The following is a 14,902-nucleotide window of genomic DNA, read 5'->3' on the forward strand; positions in this document are numbered from 1 at the left end:
ATAACAGCATCTCATTTGATGAAGAGATGCTTTCTGAAGCACATTTTACAAGCAGGGAGGAAGCGGGATCCAGAAGCTCCAACTCCAAGAGGAAGGATGGCAACAGATTTTACTGTTCAGAGTGTTCTGGTAACAGGATCAAGTAAAGGCATTGGCTTAGGTCTGGTAAAGCAGTTTCTGATGCTGCCAACCCCACCCCAGTGGGTCTTTGCTACTACTAACCAAGACATGGATGGACCAAAAAACAAGGTGAGTATCAGGAATTCAGCATGAAAGGAAAGCCATGTTACTCTGTCGAAGAAACAGAAACAAGCCATGCATCTGACAAAGTAAATCCTTGTGTGCTGGCTAGGGTTGATGGGAGTTGAAATCCAAAACATCTGGGGGGCACTAGGTTGGGGAGAAGGCTGTTGCACTCATATCTTGCTTGTGGGCTTTCCATTGGCATCTGGTTGTGAGAACAGGAACCTGGACTAAATGGGCCATTGTTCTGATCCAGCAGGGCACTTTTTACATTCTTATGGAAGTCTGCTCTGAGACTTTAGAAAGCCACTGCTCAATTGAGTAGGCAATATTGTGTTGGAAAGACCAATGGTTGGACTCAGTATATGGAAGCCTCATAAGTGCTTCAAAAAGTTCATGCCAAAATGTTAACCTGTAAGGTGCCACAGGGCTCTCTGTGATGTAATGCTGAATTTCAAAATTCTGTAGCTATGTGAAAGTGGGAAAATTCCATTTGCGTGGAAGAAGTGACTCCCATTGCTAATACTTGAAGTGTTAACAGAGAAGGAGACTACAGGGGCCAGGTCCCATAAGAAATCTTTCCAAGCTTTTCCCCTGAATAGTAAACTAAAAGAGAATACATTTTATTGGGGTATGAAATCAACCTGCTTGCATTTGTTCACTAAGAAGATAACCTGTTCTTGGCTTCAAGTGTGTTCTGGCCAATGAGTGCAATTGCACTGAGATAACAGGGTGGTCCTGCTATTAGGTTGTCGTGGAATTTACGACTGAGTTCTTTTTGAGGAGATTTAATAATGAAGCCAAAGCCTGTTTTAAGGTTGTTTATTTAGCTAAGCGCTTAGCCAGAGTAGAGCACAGGCCTCTACTCTCTTCCTCAAAAATGGTGGTTAGTTACAGACAGTTATATACCTCTTCTTCCGTCACAAGCATGGCAACAGTTACATTGCTACAATAATGCTATACCCCCCTGTACCATCCATCCTCCCTCCATTCCTGCAATATCAGTGTCCTTGGCACATTTTCACTACAACAGCACTTTTCTTTCTTGTCTACGTGACTCCCTGTTGAGAGCAGAATGGCAGTCAGACTTGTTCAGTATTGATCTAAATCCACCTCAAGGTAAAGTGAGGCAGCTGCCATAGGCAGCAGATATAGCTGGGCAAGGAACAGCAGCAAGGTGTTGGAATACAGAGCTGTGTGTGCCACCACACTGACTGCCCTGAATCCCTGAAGCGAGCCTGTTGCCCTCAAGTGCAGCAGTGGACGTTGTCCCATTGCCAGTGCTGAAGAAAGTTTCAACTGCTGTTCCAGTACCATCTTGTGCTTTACCTCAGGCAGCAAAAGGACTTGGGCCAGCCCTGACAAGCACTTGGGCACTTAGTTTTTGTTTTGTTTTAGGGATTTGATTTAGACTGTAAGCTTAATTAAAGACATTAGACAACTTGTTTACAGCTTTTTCTAGTTGTCACAGCTCCCCAGCTGCATCTTGGGCATTCTGTAGATATTATAGTGGAGGGAGTTCTTTTTGTAGACACCTGTTCTGTGTGAAATACCTGAGTATCTGGTAAGTTCGACTAAGCCTTTTTAGCATCCAGCTCAAAGCATCTAGCCCTCTCTTGGTGCCTAATTTCAGTTTAATCAAGGGGTGGGGGGATTTTTATTTTTTTTACAGGAGGTAAAGGAGTTGGCATCCCTGCATCAGAATCTAGTATTACTGCATTTAGGTAAGTATCCAGTTCCAAAGTAGAATTGTCCCCAGTTATGGTAGGAGGAAGCATTCCCATCATCACCAATATAACCTGTAGAGTCCATAAAGGAACTTTCAAAAATGTCTACAAAAGCCATGGGCTATGGACTTCCGGGAAGGGTGACTTAGCCTGTGCCTGCTTTTGAGACGGGCTCCTGCCTCAAAAGAAGCTTATTCAGATATATCAGTCAGTTTTTTCTTTTTTTTTTGACTGATTAAACTTCTCCCGGGTAGGGAGAAACGAAGAGATTAACCTCAAAGCCTATTTTTGTTGGGACGACCAGATCTCATTAATTTATGGGACGAGGTCCAGCCGACGAAGGTGGGACGGATTTTTAACAGCAAGCTCTATCTGATAAAGCGAACGTTCACCTTATCTTCTAAGAGAGAACGCACTAACAGGCAAGCACCCTTCTTTCTATATTTTTCTTTTACTTGACTTAAATTGTTGCTGTTTAAAAGAGATTTGCCAGATTGATCAGTTTTTGACATCTCACTGGGGAGCCATAACTTCTCTCTGCTACGCACTAATTAATAGCTTATCTCTGTTTTTGTTGCAAAAAGCTGTCCTGGATTTGCATTCTAAAGATATACACAGAAGAGGGATTTCTATTCCAGATTTTTATTTTGAAAAATATTATACTGTTTTGAGACTACTCTCTTTTTGGTCTATTTTATTTTGACGAATCTGTTTCTTGACGATTGCCATTAATTGTTTCGATCCTGGGAACTGCATTTTGTTTACTTAACTATTGGAGAGATAAGGCTGTCTGCTCTGTTTATACTGTGATGTCACCAAGTTTGGAGTATTAACCCAATTGTTGCTGAAATAAGAAGTGGTTTTCCTATATTTTTCTTTTAAAATGGCAATTAAGAAAGTGGCTGAAAATCTGGAAATAACTATGTTTCAGAAAATAATGGATGAGATTGAGATAATGAAAATTGAATTGAGTAAAATGAAGCAGGAGATTAAAGATATAAGGGTCCCTGTGAGAGAGGTGACCCTGGAAGGGGTCCCTGTGAGAGAGGAGACCCCGGAGATTGGAACAGGGGTCCCTGTGAGAGAGGTGACCCTGGAGACTGGAATAGGGGTCCCTGTGAGAGAGGAGATCCCGGAGATTGGAACCAACGTGGAACAGGAACAAGATTTGGAGTCTATGGACTTTAGAAATAAAATCTATTGTTTGGAACTCAATGTTATCTCTGAAGAAATGAATGAAGATTCTAGAGATAAAGTTATCAATGGCATGGATAATCTTCTGGACTGGAATGATGTGATGGAGCCCAATATAGAGAAAATCTATGGAATTAACTGCAGCCATGTGACAATGGAAAAACTTTTAAGAGATGACCCAGTGTATTTTGAAAAAAAGAACAGAGATATGATTTTACAGCAGTATTTCAGCAACCTATTCAGAATGGATGGCAAGAAAATATTTGGGATAGAGGTAATCCCCATCAGACTCTTACTATATGACTATGGCTTTGACAGCAAGATTATTATGGAATACTGATAATGGAAGATTGGATATTGAAATTACTGGACTTAACAAGACTACTGAAGATGGAAGATGGAAAATGGAACTAATAGAGATAATAGAACAATGGCTACTGAAATTATTGAACCTAACAGATTCTGATGTGATGGATTAATTGAAATGTTTATTTTGACTATGGTTATGACAATAAGATTATCATAATTAGTAATGAGATGGATTAATCGATATGCTTATCTGGAAAAAAAAATTGATAGATATATTTCTTAAAGAATTGAAACCTCTCTTTGACTTTTTGTGGAAAGAATAAAGTAATGTTTATGAGATTTGATGATTAAGTAAGATAACTACTGGAGGAAAGTGATTTTATAATATGACTTAAGAGACAGGATTGTTATATATTATAGACTTATAACTGATTTGATCTTTGACAAATGGGAAGTCAATATTTTACTCTTTATTTTTTATTTTTGTTTTTTTTTCTTTTTTTCTTTTTGTTTAACTATTTTTGATTTTGTTTTTTGTCTTTGAATGTTTTATGATTTTGTCTTGTATGTTTTATGAAAATCTGAATAAAAAATTATTGAAAAAAAAAAAAAAAAAAAAAAAGCCATGGGCTATGGTATTGGTCATGGAAGCCTTATTTTTTTGTGTCTTGAGGCAGAAAAGTAAGGCTTCTATGACAGATACCATAGTCCATGATATGGTACCATAGTCCAAGAATAACTTACTTTGGACTAGGGATGGGTGGAGAAATTTGATTCAGTTCACATTTAAAGCAAACTCTATCAAATTCACACTTTACAAAACAATATGAGAACCGAATCACAGCCATCCTTCAAAATTCACACTTGTCTGAATTTTGTGATGCAGTTGTCCAACCAACCAATATTTACATAAATGCATATATTAGGGGAAAGTATGCATAAAAATTAATATATTACTGAAAATAACATAGAAAAATGTATCATATTAGGAGAAAATGTTTATAATGCTATGTACTTTCATAAACACTGCATAAAATGTGTTTATTAGGGGAAATTAGCACTGAAATGCTGAAGAATTTTAATGAGGATTTTAAAAAAATGCAAATTGCTGCAGTAATATGGAGAACTGAATTTAAGCCTGGAAAAATCAGAAACTGAGAGTACTGAAACTGACAGATTGTTCCATCCCTACTTAGAATGGCCTTGTTTTGAGCTCATTTTTTGACAGTGCTGATTTTTTAAAATATTTGTTACTCCCAGGCAGTGCATCTCTGTGCCTTCTGCCAACATGCACACACTCAGTGGGCTCCATGCTTCAGGGATGCATTTGTTCTCCCTTGCCAGCTTCCACACTAACACATAGAGCTGACATGTTGAGGTGACAAACAGGTTCACTGAGAAGCACCTCTGTTCTTCGACATGCGTAATTTGTATGATTTCCATTAAACTACTTGCCTGGTCCTTTTTAAAAAGGTGACAAGGGTGGTGGGCATCCACAAAAGCAGGGAACGGAGAAAGGGGGGGAGGAACCCAGGATGCCAGAGGAAGAAAATGCAGGTAAAAAGATTCCAATGATTTATTTGAAAAAGTAAAAAAGCGTGTGCCCGATGCGTTTCGGCCACATAAACCCCGGCCTTCGTCAGGGGCTACAATAAATAAACATAAAGTAAATCAATACTTAATCCATATCATATTGCTATACATAATTTACAACCAAACCATGAGCAGAAAAGGGAACAAACTGCTTACTCACGTACCACCAATAAATCATTGGAATCTTTTTACCTGCATTTTCTTCCTACGTCATCCTGGGTTCCCCCCCCCCTTTCTCCGTTCCCTTTTTAAAAAGACCTTTCTATATTAGGCCCCTGGGCTTCTCTGCCCTGCCAAGTACTTAAGTGCTTAAAAATGTTGTTCTACAGATGTCACAGATCTCAAGAGCATCAAAGCAGCTGTAGAGCAAGTGCAAAAGTATGTTGGAGAATGTGGGCTGAACCTTCTGATGAACAATGCTGGCATTCATCTTGAAAGCACACTGGAGACAGAGAATGCGAAGGATATGGCAGCCGAATATGCCATCAATACTGTTGGGCCACTACAAGTGAGCCAGGTAAGCACTTGCTTCTTATGTGGTTGGAAATCCCTTTTTCTCTGTTACCTGCTTAGAGTGCTGCTGTGCTGGCCTTCAGTCTGAATTGGCCAGTGAAGATTCTCATAGTGAGGACCAAATTGTGTGGCCATATTAAACCTATGGAGTGGGTGGATACATTCAAAGTTTGTTGTTCAGAGTTGTCTCACTTTTTAAAAACTATACATTAGTGAACTGAGGGACCCCTCTTTGGATGGTGAATTTGTAACACAATTTCCATCAGATTTTGCTCAAAGTAATGCTGCCATTGAGCCTCAATCACTCTTGGTTATTTAGTAGCAGCAGTAACAGCTATGGGGAAGAGGGTCCTGGGCCTGCCCAAGAGCAGGAACCCTAAGAAGGTTGTGAACCATGCATGTTTACTTACACCATCTCAGAGACACTTCTGGAAGAGACTTGTCAGCTGCACAGTGCAAGGAAAACAGCAGTTGGTTTAGCCTTTTCACCATCAACAAAAAACGGTAATGCCTGTCAAGCTCAGCCCACAGCTCATAAGTCTGGGCAAGGCTGCTGGGAATGGCTTTGAGGGGTGGGCAGAATTGACAGCTTGCCAGTGTTCTGTGTGGATCTCTTCCTCAGTCTCCATGATTAATATACAATTTTAGGGGTGTGCATTGGTCTTGCTGTAAACACTTTCTAAGCTTTTTTCTTCTTAAATCTATGCTTGATTTTTCTTCCTGCACATACTGCAGAACTATGAAGCAAACATGCTTTGTGTATCAGCAGAAATGTGGGAGAAATTTGACTGAGTTTGCATTTAAAAGCAAACCTACTTCATTCGGGCTTTCTGAAACAGTATGCGAACCAAAACACAGCAATCCTTCAAAATTCACATTTATCCACATTTTGCAATGTTGTTCTCCAGCCAAGTAATTTCTACAAAAATGCATACACTAGGGCAAACTGTACACAAAAATGCAGATATTGTTGAAAATAGCACACAAAAATGTATTACTTTAGGCCAGTGGTTCCCAAACTTTTTTCCTCACTGACCACTTGAAAATTGCTGATGGTCTTGGTAGACCACGTTTTTCTGCCTGTTGCAGCAATTGTAATGTGCTGTGCTAGATGCTGTATGATTTTTTAATTCTATTTTTTTTGCTTATTTTATTTCTTATATTGTATTTCAATTTGAATTCCATAGAGTAAAAATACAATTAAAAATCAATATGAATATTTAATGTGGACACACTGCAGACCACCTGAATTAAGCTCATGTACCACTAATTGGTGGTCCATGAACCACAGCTTTAGGGGAAATTGCTTTGCAAATATGTGTATACGGAAGTGTAGTTGTCTGGGGTCTTGAGGGGTCTTAGACCCTTTACTTTTTTGGGAGCAGGGTCCCAGCAGGGTCCCTATGTCTCTAGCATCCTACAAGCCACTTAGCACGAACAGGGAGCTTGTGAGTCACTGAGTAGATTCTTTTCAGTAGCTAACCCTCTCCCTTTTCATGCTTATTGACTCCTAGGACATCTGTTGTTGTGGGAGAAGGCATTAACAAGGATATCCTTCTCAACCCAGCAGCAAAAAAGAAGAGGGGGGAAGGAGGTGTGTCTGTGACTATCAGGAAGGGACCTTGAGCTTCTGAATTTGCCACTACGCTACTGTATGTATTTTAGGAGAAATTCACCTGAAAATGCTGATGAATTTTGATGAGGACATTAAAAAACAAATGCAAACTGATAGTCAAATGTGGAGAACTGAACTTAAGACTGGAAAAATGAGAAGGTTGAAAGATTCACCCATACCTGTGTATCAGCCTGGCATAAGAACAGAATGTTCTTTGCCTGTGAGGTGGAGTAAAGATCTTCTCTTATAGATAACTGTGGTATGCTGACAATTTGGGCTTGTAGCAGGCTGAACCCTATGACTAATTTGACATGTGCAGAGATGTGGCTGTGGATGTCTGTAGCCTTCTTTGAATCAGGTCCAAGTTACAGCACTTGCCCACTTATTCCAAGAGTCTTTCTTTCAGTTATAAGCCATGCTGTGTTTTAGCCACTAGAGGGGAAGTGCACATGCTTTGAAGATGTGGACTTCTCTCTGCTAGTTCAATAATTTCTGAATCTTGGCTGATTTGCCCTGTCTGAGTCCTGCTGCTGCACTAACTGGAGCCAAGCTAAAATTTGGCCTAGTATTGTGTGTGAACCTGGGCTCATGATTTGTTTCCCCTAAACAAACTATTTGTGGTTTACCAAGAACAAACATTGGGAGCAAGACAAACTACAAGCCTGAATTTGCACATAGCACTATGTCAGCTGCCAAAACCATGGCTTAGCTCTGGGTAATGTGGCAGCAGCAGGACCAAGGAGAAAGAGCAAAATGGCTGTAGTTTTCATTCTGGGTACCCACATGCTTCCTCATTCTCATTAAACCATAGTTTTGCCCAAACTGGAACAATGTGCCATCTTTTAGTGAAAGAAAGCCTTGGCACGCATGGACCAGCTATGTTAACCTTTTACGTCTCTCCTTTCCAACAAATCAGCCTTACCCTGTTCCAGAGAAATATATTCTTAAACCTTCCATAGAAATATAATTGTTGAATGTTTATTTACAGAATGATGTTGGCTATTAGTGATAACTCATTTTTAAACCCTCTTGAAACATCTCTATAGCAGGGGCTGTCAACTCAGTGCCTGCGAAAGCCTTAACTGGTGCCCACAGGCAGGGGCTGTAGACTGAGCTTTCTTTTTAAAAAAAAGTCTCTAGCCCTCTTAGAAAGAAAGTCATAAAGCAAAATGTGCACTTAACCTTCTAAGTAACTTCTGTGAAATGAGTCAGCTTAGCTGCCCCTGCTTGTCACTGCTTTTAGCCAATGAATAAAGTCAGAGCTATGATTGATAAGTGAGTTGTTTGGACACCAGACAATAAGAATCACTAGTATCTTAAAGAGCTTGTTTTCCCCTCCCCTTTAGTTCACTTCTGCTTCTATCTTATTTTCTGGTAGTCCATTGTTGCCCTACCTTTTTTTCTGGCAACCAGGATGCAACTTGCCTGTGGTGGGCTTATCTAACATCAGGTATTGCCTAGAAGAGGGGTTACCAAGCTTTTGGCAAGTGCAAAATGTGAAAACTTTGCAAACAAGCTTAGGCATGTCTCCTGTCGTGCAGGAAACAATGTCTAGGCACTCATTAAGAATTCACTGTATAGTTAACTTACAGTACAGTGGTATACGCATGTCTAATCCAGAAGTAAGTCTCCATGTGTTTAATGGGGTTTACTCCCACGTAAGTGGATACAGGATGTCAGCCTACGCTTGGTTTCGGTTTGACATTGGGGAAAACAGATGTCTTTAACAGCTGTGTCTCCATAATCAGGACCAGCAGGTCATAGCTGACTTCCCATGATAAACAAGAGTGGTGGGGAGGGAAACAGCCATGACTTTACTCCATCTAATTTTGCATTATGCCACACCCAGCTGGCAGTCATTTTGTATTATGCCATGCTTCCATGGCAGTCATTTTGTGACTGGTGCTCATAGCACTCTCTCAAAATTTGAAATGTGGCCCCTGGTTCAAAAAGGTTGGTAACCCCTGCTCTAGACGCATGCTTACTTAACTGTTAAAACAAGGGTGGGCAATCTATTTCTGTTGAAGGTTGCATTCCCTCAGGAGTAATCTGTCAAGGGATGGGCATACTTGTGGTGAGCAGAGCCAGAGCTTATGATGAGTAGAGACAAAGACAAAAGTATGCTGGATCCACAAATCTGGAATAAAGACTGCTCTGCTTCAGTTTTCACCATGGTTACCTCAGAATAGCATTCCCAATTCTGTGCAAGTATATTCAGAAGTAGGGTTGCCAGATCAGAAGCATCCAAAATCTTTAGATTTCAGGCGCGGGACCTAGCGATGTCATTAAACATAAACCAGAGTTGCTTGGAGCATACCACTCAAACAAAAAAAAATTATCTGATTGGAAATTAAGACAGAAAGCTAAATGAGGGTGTTTCTAGGTCCAGACAAAGTGACAGGATCATTCCTTCTCACCTGCTTAGAAAGCCTGGCTAGGGAACATTTAATCTAGCCTACTTGCTTCTAGCAACAAGGGTTTAACTGCCCTCAGGTCAGGCCAGTCACCAGAAAGCCACTGTAGGAAGAAGGGAACCTAGTGTTGTGGAGATGTTAGATGGGAGTGCTCAAGATAGATGCCCCTGAAGGCTGCAGTTCTAAACACACTTACTAAGGGACTAAGCCCCATAGAACTCAACAGGAGTTACTTCAGAGTAGATATTGTTAGGACTGTGTTGTTGGTAAGACTTGACTAGGGATCCTCTGCAATGATATTAATATCAAAGCAAACTCCTGCCTGGAATGTCCTGCCTGCCTTTTACTGTGGCTGTTCCAACCTCTTTACAGACTTCATTGCAGAGAGAGATTTGAGAAATGAGTAAGAGTTTAGAAGATTCTCTACCTTTTCCTGGCTATCCTGTGGGCTGCCATAAACTCACTTTGACAGCCAACCCAATTCCAGTGAGTAATAATTGACAGAGAGAAAACACTCATGGTTTGGTCTACCTTCCCAGTAGCTTGAGAACAATAGCAATTGAAGACACACTTCCCAGTATAATATGAGTTCCATTGTGCAAACAACCAGGTGCATCATCAGTGGGTTTAAGGGGGTTGAACTGAGAACATGGAAAACATTATTGCTTTTATGGATATTTTTATGGATGTAATGGAGTGAGGTTAGAGGTAAATGAAATGCAAATAGAAAAGAAAAACAAAAGACAGTGATAATTCCCTAAATGCAATACCATACCAACCACAACAAGATTCCTGTGAGTAAGGCAGAAACTCAGCATCCCACAACTAGTCAGGGGTCTTAATCAAAAACCAAAAGTAAAAAATCCTGGCTGCCAGTCAGCCAAGGTCCCAGAAATTCCCATGCAGCACAACCTGACCCGGGGACTGCAGTTAGTGCAGAATGCTGTGGCATGATTGCTGACATGTGTGAGACCCTGTCAGCACATAATACCTCTGCTCTGAAATCTGCACTGATTGTTGATTTGCTACCAGGCCAAGTTCAAGCTGTGCTTTCCATGTTACAGGTTCCACATAGTACTTGTTCTGCTCTTGTAAGAAATTGATCCTTTAGTGTGGCAGTACCTGTGCTTTGGAACTCCCTGTCTATTTACATTACGCAGGCTCCTTCATTGTACTCATTTTGGAACCTGCTAAAACATTTTTGTTTAGACAAGCCGACCCAGACATGTAGAAGCTATTCTGTTTTTTATCTGTTTTTAATTCATTGTTGGTTTGATTATTTTGAATAATTTTTATCACTGTGGCCCTTGGGTCTCTTTCTTCTTTTAGGAACAAAGGAATCTGCCTTATACCGAGTCAGGCCATTTGGTACCATCTAGTCAGTACTGACAACATGGACTAGCATTGGCTCTTCAGGATTCCAAGCAATAGTCTCTTCCAGAAATTGAATTTTGAACCTTTGCATGCAAAGCGTGTGCCCTACCACTGAGCTACAGCCCTGTTTAAAAACGTATTTTAAAATTGTTCTTTTTATTTCACTAATGAATGCACAGCAAACTAGAGCAGAGCCACACCGTGGATTTAAAGTACATTCAACATACATTTGAAGCACATGAATCCCACTACAGAATCCTGGGAACTGTAGTTTCTTAAGGGAGGTGGAAACTATAACTGTGAGAGGGAAACTACACTTCCCAGGATTCTTTGGGGGAAGTCATTTGCTTTAAATGTGAGTTGGATGTGCTTTAAAGGTATTATGTGGATCTGCATTACTTCATAAACTTCACCTGTGAATAAATCATTTTAATCAAAGGACTTTTTTCTAGTAGAACAGACCAACACAGCTACTATTCTGGAAGCAAGTGAAAGTAACTCCTTTCTGATCTGAACGTGCTATTCAGACAGGGAGAAAAAGACAAAGTGCGGAAGCCTACCAATTCATTATCTGACGTGTGTGTGTTTAAAATGCCAGGAAGCAAACAGGAAAGAAAAAAATCTCATGAGATCCTAGAATGGGATCTTCAGGAGGTGTTGGGGCTGCAAAAAAATGAGACCATGGGCTACATGTTGCCCACTTGTGTATTAGAACAACACTTCATCTCTCTGGTAGGTATTGCTAGACTTTTTGTAGAGAAGATTATAGAAACCTTGTAGAGCAGCAATCCCAATTTTGTCCTAAAGGTTTAGAAAAGTACAAGCATTGCTTATATATATTCATCTTCATGCATCCAGCACTGACATTTTTTTCTTTGACATCACTGGCATTGCACAGCTGTATTTCATTGACAAAACAACAGCCACTATCTGTACTCTCTCTTAGGCATTTCTGCCCCTGCTGAAGATGGCAGCTCAAAGAAGCCCCCAGGAAGGGCTGAGCTGCAGCAAGGCAGCCATTATTAATACATCCAGTGCTGGAGGTTCCATTGAAGTTGTGCTCCTGTGGAATGTGATGCCGGATGTTGGCTATCGCTGCAGTAAGGTACCTAAAGTGAAATCTATGTGAAATTATAGGCAGCACAGGCAGCCTCGCCCTGCACTGCTGTGTGATGTCCTTTAATGATGGTTGCATGTGCACATCTGGGCAATGAGCATGCATTTATTACTCACTGGTGAATAGTAAGACAGGACCTATGTCTTCCATTGTGGTTTTACTTGCATTGCAGGGATGTTGCATTTCCAGAAACATCAGATAACATTGAGGGAAGATGCTAGTCATGCCAGTTTTCTACCAATGCAGTAGCATATGTGCAGCTGTTTTCTTTTTGCAGAACTTACAACAAAATTTTAAAGCTAAAGGAATAGTCAGCAAAATGGTGCAGCCATGGAGCACGGGGAGAGGAATCGTCATTCATTAAGACTTGTGTCACTGTCACACAAATCTTTTTCAAGAGTGGTGTCCATCATAGTCAGGCAAACCACTACAGCAATGGGGTTAAGATTACATTTTCCTAGGTACAAAATATTGATAAGCTGAGAAAATGCAATATCCCCACAACTTCTAGCTCCTCTTAGTTCTTGTGTCAGTAACTATTCAGTGATGTTCTTTGTCTCACAGACATCTCTGCCTCCAACTCTTCTCAGGCCAGCTTGCAATGATTTATCTTAAGCTTTCTCCCTCCTCACATGCCAGGCTGCCACATTCTCTGTTCAATACATTATCTGCTCATGGGTTGTTGTTGTTTTCCCTTGTAGGCTGCTTTAAACATGCTCACCAAGTGCCAGTCACTGGCATATCCAGACTATGGAATTCTGTGTGTTTGCATCCATCCTGGCTGGGTAAAGACTCGTAGAATGGATGTAAGTGTTCAAAAAAATTTAGCAAGGGGGAAATGGAAGGGGGAAGTGCTAAAAGGCATCAGCTAGGTCCCTTTAAAGCATATGGAAATGTTAGTCTTCTGGCGATTTGTAAAGATGAGGATGGAAAAATTGAGCTCTTGAGGAATCAAGGCCATTCAAGGCTTGATTCCCAGTCCCCCCTTACAATCCCTGCCAGGTTGAATTGCAGATGGGCATTCCTTTATGCATAAGACAATTCCCATAACATGGCTGTATATGTTAAACACGACTCCCAGTTGGGGTATTAAAAGCACCAAAAAGTACAAGTGCAAGGCAGTCACCCCACAGTCTGTTTTAGTCAGATAAATAGTCAGAAAAACTGGGATAGTCCTCTCTGACTGAGGCCTTGGAGCAGTGAACTGATATCCTTCAGCATGCATGATCACTTGGCTGACTTTGTGTAAAGCAATTTTTAATGTGCAAAGTGAAGTCTTATGACCAAGACATCCAACAGCATCTAGCCTTTCTGCTACTTGAAGGTTGTGGCTTGGCAGGTGTGATTCTTCGTTGATTTCAGCTTTAATTTCTTACAAGATTCTTCCTTGTGGCAGGCGGACTTGACTGTAGAAGAAAGTACACGAGGAATCATGAACGTGCTGTCCACGCTTTCTGAGGAGGATAATGGTACCTTTGTGGACTGGGAAGGACGTAGAGTACCCTGGTGAGGGATTTGCCTCACAATGCCAAGGAGCTTACTACATGGTCTACAGAGCCTCCAATAAATTACCTGAGTCTCAAGAAAAACTCTTTTGTCTTTCCTTTATCCTTCACAAAGTTCCAGCGAATCTGCCTAATATTGTGAAAAAATTGGGAGGGAAAATGTGAAAGAAATTGAGTAATTAATATATTCCCTAGTGGCATGGTTTCTTTTTGTAACATTTCTGTTCCACCTTTCCTCCTCCAAATTGCTCAGGGTATTATACATGTTTTTGCCCAACCACCACCTCAATTTTCCTTGCTACCTGTGAGGTAGGTTAGGTTGGCAGTGCGTGTTAGTGGCCCAAGTTCACCCAATGACCTGTTGAGCAGGGATTTAAACCAGGGTCTCACCAGTCCAACAGTGTAACTACTCCACCACACTATCTCTTGGTTGACAATATAACTCAATAAGTGTGTGGCTCTGTTTAGGAAGTTACATCCTCCACAGCTGAGGTCTGTTGGTTTAGGGCAGGGGTGGGTAACCTTTATTTGCTGTAGAGGACTGCACTCCCTCAATTGTAATCTGCTGGAGGCTGTGTGCTGGTGGTGAGTTGACCCAAAGTATTCTGGATTAACTAATCCAGAATAAAGACTGCCCTGCTCCAATTTGTGTCATGGCTACCTCAGGTTAGAATTCCCAGATCCTATGCAGATCTACTCAGAAGTAAGCCCCGCTGGGTTTTATGGGTTCTCTCTCAAATATTAATAAGTACACAGAGGACTTTTGTCAGAACAGCAAGCTAATGCAACTACTGTTCTCAAACTGAAAGTAATTTATATCCACACACATATATATCAGCGGACGCTATCCTGTGACCAGTGTTAAAAGTAAGATTCAGCTGCCAGTCCAGTTGGCATCCGTTTGTGGAATGTGCACCATTCTTGTCCTTCACCTTGTTCAGCAAAATGCCTTGGACTGGCCCTAACTAAATAAACAACTAAAGAGTATATAAGTATATAAGCATTACCTCACCATTTTCTACGTCAAAGTATGAAAGTTACGTTGTGTATGTCTGAGAAACTTGTTTTTACAGGTACTGCTACCACCTTACAGCTGTGGTGGATGCCAAATGGAATTATTTCATTGAGGCCCTCCTCCTAACCACCCTGGTGGGGTTAACATCTCAGCCACTTACTATGACTGTTCAAACAAGGGTGCAGTTAGTTAACTACTAACTGTGACCATGAGGCCGACTATATGTCTTCATGATCCCTGTGCATCATGGTTGGTAAGATCTAGTAGGAGGGGACTGACTAGA

The 14,902-nt window shown here is 40.9% G+C and overlaps 1 protein-coding gene across 2 annotated transcripts; it reads left to right on the plus strand.

Annotated features, from left to right (window-relative positions):
* Positions 1-13,688, plus strand: LOC133369257 (C-signal-like). 2 transcript variants are annotated; one of them, XM_061594339.1, is made up of 6 exons: positions 4-249; positions 1,916-1,967; positions 5,396-5,583; positions 11,929-12,087; positions 12,801-12,905; positions 13,496-13,688. In XM_061594339.1, exons 1-6 carry the CDS (start codon positions 19-21, stop codon positions 13,607-13,609), a joined length of 849 nt encoding a protein of 282 aa, XP_061450323.1. In that variant the 5' UTR covers positions 4-18; the 3' UTR covers positions 13,610-13,688. The 2 variants fall into 2 exon arrangements, with proteins under 2 accessions (XP_061450324.1, XP_061450323.1); XM_061594340.1 differs by lacking the exon at positions 11,929-12,087 and having other exon boundaries at positions 1-249.
* The last annotated feature ends 1,214 nt before the right edge of the window (positions 13,689-14,902 follow it).

The sequence above is a fragment of the Rhineura floridana genome, chromosome 13, assembly GCF_030035675.1.
Source record: "Rhineura floridana isolate rRhiFlo1 chromosome 13, rRhiFlo1.hap2, whole genome shotgun sequence".
In the NCBI taxonomy this organism is placed as follows: domain Eukaryota; kingdom Metazoa; phylum Chordata; class Lepidosauria; order Squamata; family Rhineuridae; genus Rhineura; species Rhineura floridana.